At 36.7% G+C, this 14,355-nt stretch overlaps 3 protein-coding genes across 3 annotated transcripts; 1 reads left to right on the top strand and 2 right to left on the bottom strand.

Annotated features, from left to right (window-relative positions):
- On the top strand, window positions 788-2,689 carry LOC104783730. Its single transcript, XM_010508849.1, has 4 exons — window positions 788-1,221; window positions 1,273-1,682; window positions 1,779-1,928; window positions 2,028-2,689. Exons 1-4 carry the CDS (start codon window positions 788-790, stop codon window positions 2,687-2,689), a joined length of 1,656 nt encoding a protein of 551 aa, XP_010507151.1.
- On the bottom strand, window positions 3,033-3,575 carry LOC104783729 (uncharacterized protein At4g04775-like). The gene is made up of 2 exons (XM_010508848.1): window positions 3,414-3,575; window positions 3,033-3,335 (listed from the first exon to the last, which is right to left on the bottom strand). Exons 1-2 carry the CDS (start codon window positions 3,573-3,575, stop codon window positions 3,033-3,035), a joined length of 465 nt encoding a protein of 154 aa, XP_010507150.1.
- On the bottom strand, window positions 3,871-4,428 carry LOC109132473 (uncharacterized protein At4g04775-like). The gene is made up of 2 exons (XM_019244094.1): window positions 4,267-4,428; window positions 3,871-4,188 (listed from the first exon to the last, which is right to left on the bottom strand). The coding sequence occupies exons 1-2, from the start codon at window positions 4,426-4,428 to the stop codon at window positions 3,871-3,873; spliced, it is 480 nt and encodes a 159-aa protein (XP_019099639.1).

Genomic DNA, 14,355 nt, shown 5'->3' with positions numbered 1-14,355 from the left:
TACGATTTTTTCTCTTTCTGAAACATTTAGATTGTTCATTCTACAGTTTGTACATGTTCTACGAAGTTTAGACGGAAAATTTGTTCTAAAAATTTCAGATTCTGAATTTTGTATGTTCTACAAAATTAAGAATATGAATTCTACGTTTTTCTTCATTCTACTTCAATTCAGAATTCGTTTTCTACGTTTTACCCTATATACTAAAAGAAGTAGAAGATATATCATAAAATTTTTAGAATTTGTAATCTGTAAACCTTAGAATACCCTTACAATAGATAGAAAATAAATTTAATAAGGAAAGTGAATATTTTTTAAATATTTTTTAAATATTCTTAATTTATGGTTAAAATTTCGTAATTATTGTTTAGATTTGTTCTAATAAATTTTAGAATACATATTCTAAATAATTTAGAAGCTAAACAAATTAAGAAAAATCGACATTATACCTTAACATGATCGGTCGCCATCTCTTCCACCTTCCACAAAAGCTTTCACTTACCTGTTTATGATGCAAATCTATGTTACTTGTGGTGTATGGACATTGGATGCCAAGGAGTGGAGATTTATTGATGATGAAGAAAAACGTGCTAGATTACTGATTTTGCAACCCACTACATCTCTTGAAGAGTTGAAGGTGATGGTTTTAGAAGACTATGAAATAGAGCAAAATATGTTTGATGTGGAATTCAGTTATCTACCCACAAAGGTTAAAGTTGATTGTCCTCCTATTGTATTGACAAATGATAGAGGTATGAATAATTTTCTTGCATATCTGAAAAAGATAAACATGATTCGGTTGTGTGTTACATTCAAAAGAGTAGTTGATGGCGATAGGAGTAAAGTCCAGTTCGATCTGAATAAGTTGCCAGTTGATAGTAGCGATGGTTGTAATGTGGAAGTTGATGTGGGAAAATCAGTAGGTATTATTTCAAGGAATTCACCTAAGCCGACTAATGATGTATTAGAAAAGCCTACTGATGCTAATCTTGGTGATGCTGCTGGTTTAAAGTTGGAAGATTCAATGGTAAAAAATGGTGAATATTTCAGCAGTAAGGAAGCTTTACAGGCTACTATGGAAATGTATGCAATGAAATATAACTGCGACTATAGGATTACAAAATCTGATAAGAGATGGTGGTGTATACGCTGCATTGATAGTGCTTGTAATTGGCGTCTCCGGGCTGAGTGTTTACAAGCGTCTACATATTTCAAAATCAACAAGTTTGTGGGTAACCATACATGTGCCCCTTCAAAAAAAAAATCATTTTGTAGGACTCCATCTGCAAGAACAATTGGACATCTCATTAAGCAAAGCTATGAGGGCGTGAAGGAAGGTCCTAAACCGAATGATATAGTTAATATTATTCGTTCAAGGTACGGCTGCGAGCTAACATATCACCAAGCTTGGAAGTCTCGGGAGTATGCAGTTAACGAAGTTAGAGGAATTCCTGAGAAAAGTTATGCTAAGATTCCAAAATACTTGCACATGCTACAAGAAGCGAATCCTGGTACGTTCACGAATTATGAAATTGACTTTGATGGAAGATTTAAATATCTATTTATTTCTTTTGGTCAATCAACAAGAGGGTTCTACAAGTCAATGCGGAAAGTGATAGTAGTTGATGGTACATTTTTGAAGAATAAATACAAAGGGGTTCTCCTAGTTGCTACAGCTGTAGATGGTAACTCCAATTTGTATCCAATCGCATTTGGAATTGCTGATTCTGAGAATGATTGTTCATGGGAGTGGTTTTTTATGCAACTTAAGATGGTTATAGCTGATGAAGAAGGTTTATCATTTGTGTCAGATAGACATACATCGATTGCTAAATCAATTGGAAACATCTATCCATTGGCTAAACATGGTATTTGCATCCACCACTTGCTTAGCAATGTGATAACATATCATAAGGGAAGAGGTGTCGCTGGTAAGGTTGCAAAAGCATCAAAAGCTTATAGAGTTGCTGAGTTTGAGAAAGAGTTTGGGCAAATTAATAATATTAGTCCTGCTATTGGAAGTTATCTAGAGGAAGCCGATGTGACAAAATGGGCTCGCTGTCATTTTCCGGGTTATAGGTATGATATTAACACCAACAATGCAGCTGAATCAATCAATGCTGCTTTGAGGACACCCAGAGAGTATCCAATAATTCCTTTGTTAGACAGCATCAGAGAAATGATGACACGCTGGTTTTATGAGAGTAGAGAGTTAAGTGCAAAGCATAAAGATCCTTTAACTGTTGAGGTGGAGAAAAAGATTTCAAGAAGAATAGAGAAAGGTAAATTCATGAACGGTTATTTGATGAGCAGATCGCAGATCCAGGTTAAAGGTAATGGAGTAGACTACATTGTTGACTTAGAAAGAAGGACTTGTTCATGTGGAAAGTTCAGCATCCAAAAACTCCCTTGTAGACATGCTATAAAAGGAGCTTTTGATATAGGCAAGGATCTATATCCTTATGCTGATGATGTGTATACCACTACTGCATGGAGATCGCAATATGAGGAAACTGTTAATCCAATAGGTGTTCCTGAAGAAGAATGGCGAGTCCCACAGTATGTTGAAGATGCAAAAGTTCGACCACCTGAAACAAGAAGACATCCAGGACGGCGAAGAAAAAGAAGATATGAATCCGCTGAAGACAAGATAAAACTCATCACAAAACTCACAAGGGTCAAAGAGACATAAGTGTGCGCGGTGTGGCAAAGAAGGGCATAACAGAACGACCTGTGATATCGTGATATAACAATGGTTTGTGCATCAACTTAAGATTCCTGTTTTTGAATTTTTGATTTCACGGCAGCTGCTTTGTGATGAATGATGGTGTTTGATGGTTTTTATTTTCGATTAATAGACTCAATTGTTTTGAAATTCGTTGATGGTGTTGATTTAAGACTAATATAATACTCATGTGTTTTAAAATTCCTTGATGGTGTTTTCTTTCAATCAAACTTTCATTAAAACCAGAGTACAAAAAACAAGACTAACAAAAAGTGTTAAGCATAACAACAAAATACAGAAAGCAAAGACATCATATCATCTTCTTATAAAGCCAGGCCATTGAAACTGCCAATACGACTAGTACACAAATCCTCTGCTTGTTCGACTTCTCCATACTCTCTTTTGCAACCATTAGCTCTTGCCTGATGATCTCAATCATATTCTTCTCTATCTTTTCTTCCATCTCCTTCACAATCTCCTTTTGGAGCTCCACATTGTTTGTTACCATCTTTTGTAGGTCCTCTAAGAGTTGGTTTTGTTTGCTTTCAACCATCCTAATCTCCTCTAGAACAGCATCATCAACCCAACGGAACATGTGTTTCTCCTTCTTCTCCTAAAATCATTGTTTCGATAACAATATTTAATAAATTTCAGCTATTGTGATGAATAAGGACTGATAAAAGTAAATTACCTTCACACCAACAACACATCTGTAAAATCTCCTACAGGGATTCTCTTCCGTCTTTGAGGTGTAGGTTCTAATCTCTCCACCACACCAGCATCTACACGGAACTCCAACCTGAGAACTTCTCGACGGTAACCCTGACGATCCAGCCGAAGAACGTTGGCTCATGGCTCCTATCAGTTTTTACGATGAAGAAGAAGAAAGTATCGGGAAAGAAGAAGAAGAGAGTATTGGAGAGGAAGATCAATTATTGGAAAAGAAGATCCCTAATTTTATTTTTTTTCCTTGAATATTGAATTAAAAACCGGGTCATCGGTATGCTTACATCGGGTCAACATTTAAATTTGGGTCAATAGCTGGTTTAAATCTGATATGTTTAAATTATGGCAAATCGGATATGTTTTTGTGTTGTTATGTTAACATTTAAATCGGATATGTTTTTGTGTTCTTTGTGTTCTTATGCTTATGAACTTATGTTATTGAGTCTCATATTAGTCAGTCCAAAATCAACACCATCGAGGATTAATACTAATGAGTCTGATATTAGTCTAACAAGCAAAAGCATCNCTTTTGCAACCATTAGCTCTTGCCTGATGATCTCAATCATATTCTTCTCTATCTTTTCTTCCATCTCCTTCACAATCTCCTTTTGGAGCTCCACATTGTTTGTTACCATCTTTTTTAGGTCCTCTAAGAGTTGGTTTTGTTTGCTTTCAACCATCCTAATCTCCTCTAGAACAGCATCATCAACCCAACGGAACATGTGTTTCTCCTTCTTCTCCTAAAATCATTGTTTCGATAACAATATTTAATAAATTTCAGCTATTGTGATGAATAAGGACTGATAAAAGTAAATTACCTTCACACCAACAACACATCTGTAAAATCTCCTACAGGGATTCTCTTCCGTCTTTGAGGTGTAGGTTCTAATCTCTCCACCACACCAGCATCTACACGGAACTCCAACCTGAGAACTTCTCGACGGTAACCCTGACGATCCAGCCGAAGAACGTTGGCTCATGGCTCCTATCAGTTTTTACGATGAAGAAGAAGAAAGTATCGGGAAAGAAGAAGAAGAGAGTATTGGAGAGGAAGATCAATTATTGGAAAAGAAGATCCCTAATTTTAAGAAGAAGAAAGTATCGGGAAAGAAGAAGAAGAGAGTATTGGAGAGGAAGATCAATTATTGGAAAAGAAGATCCCTAATTTTTTTTCCTTAATATTGAATTAAAAACCGGGTCATCGGTATGCTTACATCGGGTCAACATTTAAATTTGGGTCAATAGCTGGTTTAAATCTGATATGTTTAAATTATGGCAAATCGGATATGTTTTTGTGTTGTTATGTTAACATTTAAATCGGATATGTTTTTGTGTTCTTTGTGTTCTTATGCTTATGACCTTATGTTATTGAGTCTCATATTAGTCAGTCCTAAATCAACACCATCAAGGATTAATACTAATGAGTCTGATATTAGTCTAACAAGCAAAAGCATCAAAAACCATCATTTACAAAACAATCATAAAGACACTTAAAAATTAGGCAAGGTCTACAAACTCAGCCGCATACACTGGACGCACATAAGTTTTCAATCGTTCCACTAGCACAGGATCCTTTGCTGCTANTTCTTCTCCTAAAATCATTGTTTCGATAACAATATTTAATAAATTTCAGTTATTGTAATGAATAAGGACTGATAAAAGTAAATTACCTTCACACCAACAACACATCTGTAAAATCTCCTACAGGGATTCTCTTCCGTCTTTGAGGTGTAGGTTCTAATCTCTCCACCACACCAGCATCTACACGGAACTCCAACCTGAGAACTTCTCGACGGTAACCCTGACGATCCAGCCGAAGAACGTTGGCTCATGGCTCCTATCAGTTTTTACGATGAAGAAGAAGAAAGTATCGGGAAAGAAGAAGAAGAGAGTATTGGAGAGGAAGATCAATTATTGGAAAAGAAGATCCCTAATTTTTTTTCCTTAATATTGAATTAAAAACCGGGTCATCGGTATGCTTACATCGGGTCAACATTTAAATTTGGGTCAATAGCTGGTTTAAATCTGATATGTTTAAATTATGGCAAATCGGATATGTTTTTGTGTTGTTATGTTAACATTTAAATCGGATATGTTTTTGTGTTCTTTGTGTTCTTATGCTTATGACCTTATGTTATTGAGTCTCATATTAGTCAGTCCTAAATCAACACCATCGAGGATTAATACTAATGAGTCTGATATTAGTCTAACAAGCAAAAGCATCAAAAACCATCATTTACAAAACAATCATAAAGACACTTAAAAATTAGGCAAGGTCTACAAACTCAGCCGCATACACTGGACGCACATAAGTTTTCATTCGTTCCACTAGCACAGGATCCTTTGCTGCTGACCAAAGATCGACTGCCAACTTCAAACGAGCTTGCTTGATGTTTTCATCGTCAATCAACTCATAAGATAGATCACGCATGTGACACTCGATATACTTCAGGGCATAAACTCCACAATCACAACTTGACCGATTTAATTTAGGTGGCATACGAACCTGGATGATCTCGTATGGAGTCAACAAGGGAGCTTTTCCATCAACCTTTTTGTGAATCTCCTTCACAAGACGAGGGATGACATTAGCGAATGGCTCAACGTGTCTTCTGTTTTGGTATTGATTACAGTCGAAGACTTCAATTGTTCTTAGTCTGAAGTTAATGCAAACTGAGATCCAGTGATTACCGTTAATGAAGACCGGTGCATAAATTCTATCCAAATCTACAGCCCAACTTTTTCCTGTCTTTCCATGAGATGGCAGTTCACCTTTGGCATACTCTAACAAAAAGTGATTCCAAGTGTGGGTTCGTCCTGCCGATCTAAACTTATTGTAGTCGGCCTTGACGTGCTCGCTAAACTGACAATTCATGAAACCTACACGATCCAACTCTAGGCGGCCTAAAGATGTATGCTCCCGAAAAATATACATCATTGCATCCATTTCCTGTAAATATTTAAAGACTCAGGTTTGTCTTACTTTAAGAATATAAAATATAATATTTAAAAAGATTGACACGTACCTCGTTTCCAAGCCATTTGAAGCCCATCATGACTCGGTTAAACAATTCTTGATCAAGTAAAGTTGGACCCAGTTGAATGCTTCTGTAAACGTAAAACAATTGTAAGATTACAAAAAAAAAATTGATAAATCATAACATGTATATAAAAATATTTGAATCACGTACTCGAGATGCCTACTCCACTCTTCGAAACCATTCCATAGATCATCAGAAACTAAAGTCAACACCGCATCCGGTTCATCTTTACCCGCGTCTTTGGGACTAAGTGTAGGATTAAATCCGGTCACAACAGACTTTTGAGATAAGTGTCCTACTGTGTTCTTTAGATAGTCTTGTGTATCTACATTGAGGTCTATCAACAGATTATCTAAATCAAACAGTTCAACCTGTCAAAAAAAAAAATTATGAAAGGCTTTAGTTAAAGTTACAACACATAAATTATGACACATAAGTTTACGACACATAAGTTACAACACATAAGTTACAACACATAATTTATGTTTACAACATACACATACAAACAAGGATACAACAAAAAGGAAAGACCACACAACATATTACAATCGAACAAGGCATTGAGCTACTTCTTACGTACCGAAGTTTTGGGCTTCACTCGTGATGGACTAGGATCCACTACTGCTGGATTAGGATCCACTTCTGCTGGCGTAGGATCCACTTCTGCTGGTCTGGATATCAAGGCCTTGATATCTGATACATCTTTCTCCATTGTTAGCAATCGTTCCCCAACTCCTTAAAGAACCGCTTCATATCATCTCCACAAGAACAATGTGAAGTTGATGCTCTCTGATTTAAGACCATTCTTTTCCGTGTCTCTGCTCCATGGTCAACTAGCTTCTTCTTCCTCTTCTTCAAGCTAGACACTTCTGGGATATCAGCTTGCTTCTGACCACTCTCCTCTCCAACCGAAACTTCATTGTCCCCTTCAACAGTCTGAGATTGTTCCACACCAGCATCCTCAATGTTATCATCTTCCACACCATATCCTTCAACACTCTCCCAAATAAAATCTCCAAAATCATAGTCAGATCTGATCAAAGCTTCCAAGTTGTCCACTTCACAATCTTCAATTTCATCACCCCTCAAAAATTCAATGGACTCCAATATATCAAAGTTTCCAGTGGAGGAAATGCATGGATAACCAACATCCTGACAAAACAAAAACAAAGAAACCAATTCAAAAAAAAACTCAATGTATTCACCATTCAAAACCGTAATCACCAATTCAAAAAAAATGTATTCAAAAACGTCGTCACCATTCAAAAACGTATTCACCAATTCAAAAAAAAAACTCAATGTATTCGAATTTAAACTTAAAAGAAAAAAGAAGAAGTCAACTGACCTTGTTTCCAATTGATTTCTCTAAAAGGAGGAGCTCATCATATGATACTTTAGCAGCACCTTTCCAATTAGAGATTCGGCTAAGTGTAATCTCTGTGTCAATCTTCTCTCCCATAAGTTGTCCAATGAGAGGAATGGCTTCCATAACCCAAACTTGAAGAGCATATGAGAAACCATTGAGGATGTAACTAATGGGGTTCTTCAGTTTCTTTCTTGCTTCCACTATAGAGCTAACTAAATGGTCAAAAGCTACAAGACCCCAAGGATAAGTCCTAACCTTCTCTAGATCCATGACCAGCTTGATGTATGAATGTGGTATAGCTTTCTTCTCATCCTTAGCCACTACCAACCCAGCAATCACACAAACATACACAAACCGAATTCTATCTTCTTTTTTTCTCCACGATGGAGCTGCTTCAAGGTGGGTCTTCATCAAGTTTTGAATGGTAATGATACCACCTCTCTTCAACAATTTGCTCCAAAACCCATTATCATCTGTCCAACTCTCTGAATCATGACTGAAATCGGCTGAGTACTTAAGACCAGTAACTGCATGGAATTCTTGCATTGAGAATCTAAGCGGCTTCTTACCAAACACAAACCACAGCTCATGTCTTCTCTTAGTCACCAACTGCCTACACATGATGCTGTGTATCAACCGAGCTGAGTACCCAAGACCATTCTCATACAATGCAAATACAGATGCGAAAACTGGATCACCCTTCACAATCTCATACTCTTCTGGTAATGCCTTCTTGATTTTGTGTAAGATTGACATTCGACAAGTGTTATTTATCTGCCCAACGTGTGGCTCGCTTCCATCTTCCATAAGCCGTTTAGGGTACTTCTTTTCCATTCCTGCCGAAAAAAGTAAAAAATGAATTAGTATAAATTAGCCAAAACTTAAATAAATCAACAAAGATATGAGACTTCAATTTTACAAAACAAAAAAAAACAGATTACTAATAGTATGATTTAAGAACAAGAAAACTATGACTACTAATCATTTAGCTTCTAACAGAAACTTGAAAGAAAAAAACAAAAAACAAAGATAATAAGAGTATTATAACCAAACTAGATATGACTTGTAAAAAAAAAGACTGTACTTTGGCTCTTACTTGTATCAGAATTTGATGGTGCTTTTGTTGAGGACATTGACATTTGCAACTTATGATCCAATTCTGCTCTCACCCATGGTAAGTCATGACTGATATAAACAGGTTTTCTGAAGTAAGAAGATCAAAAAAAGAAATCAAGTTTTTTAAAAATTACATCAACCCTGGTACACAATTTTTTTCTTTAAAGTCAATATAATACTAAAAATAAAACAAACGAAGAGCTTCAACTTAACGTATTCACATTATTAAGTGCAAAAAAATCAAGAATTATATGGTCTAGATGCAAAACGGATCTAAAACTTTGATGTTCATTTGAATTTTGGATTGAAATCGAGATTACAAAAGAATAAAAGTTAAACACTCCCAAAAAAATTCCACAATTATACATACCAAATTCTATAAACATGGATAAATGGTTAAGAGAAATCCCAAACTGAAAATTTGATAATTAACTTATAATTATACAATTCTAGGTTGAAATCGAGATTAAACAAGGAAAAAATTTAAACATGCAAAAAAAAATACACAAATTAAAATACCTAGTTCGATTGACAAGGAGCAATGGAGAAGAGAAATCCAACCGGATTTACCTTGAGCTAGTGAAGAGGAGACCACCGACTAAACCGCCGATGGATAGAAGGCGGAAGATAGTGAAGATGGAAAAACGGCGGAAGACGGTGAACAAATCGAACCGGCGGAAGACGGTGAAGATGGAGAGAGATGTCGACGATGGAGAGAGCCGACGGTGAGATGCTGACGATGGTGAGAGACGAGAGATGGTGGCGACGAGATGGTGACGACGGTGAGATACGGCGGAAGGGTTTTTTCTCGATTAACCCTATCAGAAATTTCTCGATCCCTTTGGTTTTCTTACTTTGTCGGGACAAAGTCACAATTTCCTTATTTTCTCAAGACCCATTACGGAAAATTAGGCCCACTAGATTGACATAATAATTATACTTATTTTCTCAATTTTCCTTATTTCGATTTAATTTTACTGTTTTTAAAATTTCAGGAGACAAAAAATCAACAATTTTTATCTAAAAATATAACTAAGGATATAATTGGCTATTTTTATATCCTAAATCCTATTTAACCAAACTTTAAAAAAAAAGTGTAGATGGTCAAATTTTTGAAAAAATATCCTTTATTTATAATTTTCCCTTANTGCCTTCTTGATTTTGTGTAAGATTGACATTCGACAAGTGTTATTTATCTGCCCAACGTGTGGCTCGCTTCCATCTTCCATAAGCCGTTTAGGGTACTTCTTTTCCATTCCTGCCGAAAAAAGTAAAAAATGAATTAGTATAAATTAGCCAAAACTTAAATAAATCAACAAAGATATGAGACTTCAATTTTACAAAACAAAAAAAAACAGATTACTAATAGTATGATTTAAGAACAAGAAAACTATGACTACTAATCATTTAGCTTCTAACAGAAACTTGAAAGAAAAAAACAAAAAACAAAGATAATAAGAGTATTATAACCAAACTAGATATGACTTGTAAAAAAAAAGACTGTACTTTGGCTCTTACTTGTATCAGAATTTGATGGTGCTTTTGTTGAGGACATTGACATTTGCAACTTATGATCCAATTCTGCTCTCACCCATGGTAAGTCATGACTGATATAAACAGGTTTTCTGAAGTAAGAAGATCAAAAAAAGAAATCAAGTTTTTTAAAAATTACATCAACCCTGGTACACAATTTTTTTCTTTAAAGTCAATATAATACTAAAAATAAAACAAACGAAGAGCTTCAACTTAACGTATTCACATTATTAAGTGCAAAAAAATCAAGAATTATATGGTCTAGATGCAAAACGGATCTAAAACTTTGATGTTCATTTGAATTTTGGATTGAAATCGAGATTACAAAAGAATAAAAGTTAAACACTCCCAAAAAAATTCCACAATTATACATACCAAATTCTATAAACATGGATAAATGGTTAAGAGAAATCCCAAACTGAAAATTTGATAATTAACTTATAATTATACAATTCTAGGTTGAAATCGAGATTAAACAAGGAAAAAATTTAAACATGCAAAAAAAAATACACAAATTAAAATACCTAGTTCGATTGACAAGGAGCAATGGAGAAGAGAAATCCAACCGGATTTACCTTGAGCTAGTGAAGAGGAGACCACCGACTAAACCGCCGATGGATAGAAGGCGGAAGATAGTGAAGATGGAAAAACGGCGGAAGACGGTGAACAAATCGAACCGGCGGAAGATGGTGAAGATGGAGAGAGATGTCGACGATGGAGAGAGCCGACGGTGAGATGCTGACGATGGTGAGAGACGAGAGATGGTGGCGACGAGATGGTGACGACGGTGAGATACGGCGGAAGGGTTTTTTCTCGATTAACCCTATCAGAAATTTCTCGATCCCTTTGGTTTTCTTACTTTGTCGGGACAAAGTCACAATTTCCTTATTTTCTCAAGACCCATTACGGAAAATTAGGCCCACTAGATTGACATAATAATTTTACTTATTTTCTCAATTTTCCTTATTTCGATTTAATTTTACTGTTTTTAAAATTTCAGGAGACAAAAAATCAACAATTTTTATCTAAAAATATAACTAAGGATATAATTGGCTATTTTTATATCCTAAATCCTATTTAACCAAACTTTAAAAAAAAAGTGTAGATGGTCAAATTTTTGAAAAAATATCCTTTATTTATAATTTTCCCTTATCTTATCCTTGTCCAACAGAGTGATTGTGTCATATAAACATGTCAAAATAATGTTTGTAGACAACATATATTTTGCTTTTGGTTGAATCAAATAGTTCAAATCGTTTTGTAACCATATTGATTTGATGATAAACTCAGTTATGTGCTTCTTTCCGTTTACTTAAAAAATCAGATCGAACTGGTGTTACAGTTTTGCCTTGAACTAAAAACAATGCCATAGGAGGATCATGTCTTTCAATATTGATCTATTATATGTATCTTGTTATCTGGATATTTCGTTTTGATCACCAACATTGTCCTTTGTCCACTTCAATACATGGGATCAGTCATTATCTTGTTTGAAGTTCTACTTATTATTTTTCAACCTGAACAGAATCAGTGTAAGAAGATCAAATCCAACACAACACAACAATTAAAGGGAAACGAACGGATAATATAGTAAAAAAAGGGCTCATATCAAGCGTAAAGATTGGAAGGACCGTCATCGACGGTAATGGCATCTCCATTGGTAAAGATGTAAAGAAATATGTTAACATTATTTTTATGAGAAAAAAATACAAATTCAAAACTAAAAGCTTTCCTAAGATATAAGTAAAAAATTCATCTCCAATGGTAAAGTTGTTAATTCAAAGTTGTTAAACTTTTTTTAAAAACTTGCTTTAAACAAAGGAAGAAGAAGAAGCTTGAACTTCAAGCAAGATTCAAATTGTTCATTCAAAGGAAGAAGGTCGAACATAACCATCCAGCTCTAGCAAACGTATTGAATGTGGCAACTGAAGTCGAAGAAACTTGAACATTTGTTTCTGCACATGTTATTGATTGGTTCAATATTTCATTATTCTCAAAGAAGTTAAAGTTAGGAGAAGTTAAAGTTAGGAGACCAAGTGGTGTCGATCGACACTACCTCTGCAACTGCGATCCGCACGAAGCCGAGAGTCAAATCTCGCTCCCAAAACTCCCCCAAATCGTCCAATACTCAAAACCCAAGTCAAATACATCCTTAGGAACCTGTAGAAATCAATCCCAGCAAAGAAACACACAAAAACAGCAACAAACAAGCAAGAACAAGGAATCAAAGGCTTAGATTAGCCATGGTCATGCACTCACCTCTTTGCAGGAAGATTCTAACAAACAATGACCAATCTCACACTCCCTGTAAGCCTCTCACATGTTCCTAGCCTTGGATCCTCACTCCCACAGCAAGATCTCACCCAGAAATCCTTGAAATCTCACAAAAACTCACAAAAACTCAAGAACACACTTTTCTCTTCTTTTTCTCTCTGTTTCAGTGGCGAGACAACAACAAAACACGACCTAGATCGTTTCCTCACTTTAATACCTCGGTTCAACGGTTTTTTCTAAACCAAACTGGTCCAAATCAATAATTAAATCGAAATGGTCGAACCAGAAAATATTGGTGTCGACCGACACCACCCTTGGTGTCGATCGATACCCTTACAATTCTCCTCCACCAACATAGATTTGACCTCTAATCTCAAACAACCATCAGCCAAGGACTCTCGTGCAACCGTCTTCACGGTCCGCACTCCTCCGACCGATCTACGAAAGATCACCTCTAGGCGATAGACTCACGTTCCAGGCATTATTTGCTATCGACTTTTGGACATTCCTTTACTCACAGGCCTAAACCTTGAGTTTTTATTAGATCCTCATCAGACAGAAGCCTGCATGCCATAATATTGGCTCCTCATCGGGCCTAAGCCCGCATGCCATAATGTATAAGGAAGTCCAATACTCGTCTCTAGGGTTGCCACCCTACAGCGCGCCCCCGGATCATCATCCGAAGTCGATATACCAACAATACTCTCAAGCCACAAAGTCTTAGACTATAGCAGTATTAGGAGAACCGAAGTCCCCCAAGAGTCGCGAGCAACAATTCTGAACACGTCTGAGTCCTATCCCTAACCAGGTTTCCTTCCCGTGGCTCGCGTAAGACAACACAATGTCCTACTAACCACATATCCCCTCACTGGAATACCTCATGACCACACAAGGATCATCTCACTGCCCCACGGGCCGCCACAAAGGCCAAACAAATGTCCTAAACAGGAACGCCACCAAGGCCACTCGTCCAGAAGGACCGTCACAAAGACCACTCGTCCTGAAGGACCGCCTAGAAAGGCAACTCTGGCTACACAACCCGCCACAAAGACCACACATCTGGCTAAACAGCCCGCCACAAAGGCCACACATCTGGCTGAAAAGCCCACCACAAAGGCCACACAATGGCTAAACAGTCCCTCCACAAAGGCCACACACGGCTACACAACCCGCCACCAAGGCCACACCAACCTCTCCAAGGTTCACAAACACCAAAAGTGGACAAATTCTAACTCACATAAAACTTTCCATTTTTAGACTTTCCACTTCTGAAAACTTTCCTCTTTTAGAAACTTTTATTTCAAGAAACCTTCCCTCAAACACTGCCTAACGAAAATTTTGTACCCCGAGCACCACTTCATCTTGTTACTTAGTCGCACAACCAACCACCCCTAAGCGACCAAGTAAAACAAGAGAGATGGGCTGGAATACTCCATTCCCGCTCCAGCCACAGACTACAACTGAGACCAGGTTAGACAAGTTCAAGTCGCGACCTGCTTCTCGAACCACTTGTTGAACCTTGCCTTCATCCTCGCCTCTGGCTCCCAAGTCTGCTCCTCAATACCATCACAGTCCCA

The sequence above is a fragment of the Camelina sativa genome, chromosome 4 (assembly GCF_000633955.1).
Source record: "Camelina sativa cultivar DH55 chromosome 4, Cs, whole genome shotgun sequence".
In the NCBI taxonomy this organism is placed as follows: domain Eukaryota; kingdom Viridiplantae; phylum Streptophyta; class Magnoliopsida; order Brassicales; family Brassicaceae; genus Camelina; species Camelina sativa.
Note: the sequence above shows the minus strand (reverse complement) of the source record. Positions and strands in the feature narration are given on the sequence as shown.

What these genes read in the sequence shown, in the direction of transcription:
- LOC104783730 (XM_010508849.1), top strand. Translation starts at nt 788, where the DNA reads ATGATTCGGTTGTGTGTTACATTCAAAAGAGTAGTTGATGGCGATAGG. An exon ending in AGTTGCTACAGCTGTAGATG is followed by an intron (nt 1,683 to 1,778) that starts GTAACTCCAATT and finishes AGATGGTTATAG; the next exon opens with CTGATGAAGAAGGTTTATCA. An exon ending in TAAGGGAAGAGGTGTCGCTG is followed by an intron (nt 1,929 to 2,027) that starts GTAAGGTTGCAA and finishes GAAGTTATCTAG; the next exon opens with AGGAAGCCGATGTGACAAAA.
- LOC104783729 (XM_010508848.1), bottom strand. Translation starts at nt 3,575, where the DNA reads ATGAGCCAACGTTCTTCGGCTGGATCGTCAGGGTTACCGTCGAGAAGT. An exon ending in GATGTGTTGTTGGTGTGAAG is followed by an intron (nt 3,336 to 3,413) that starts GTAATTTACTTT and finishes CAATGATTTTAG; the next exon opens with GAGAAGAAGGAGAAACACAT.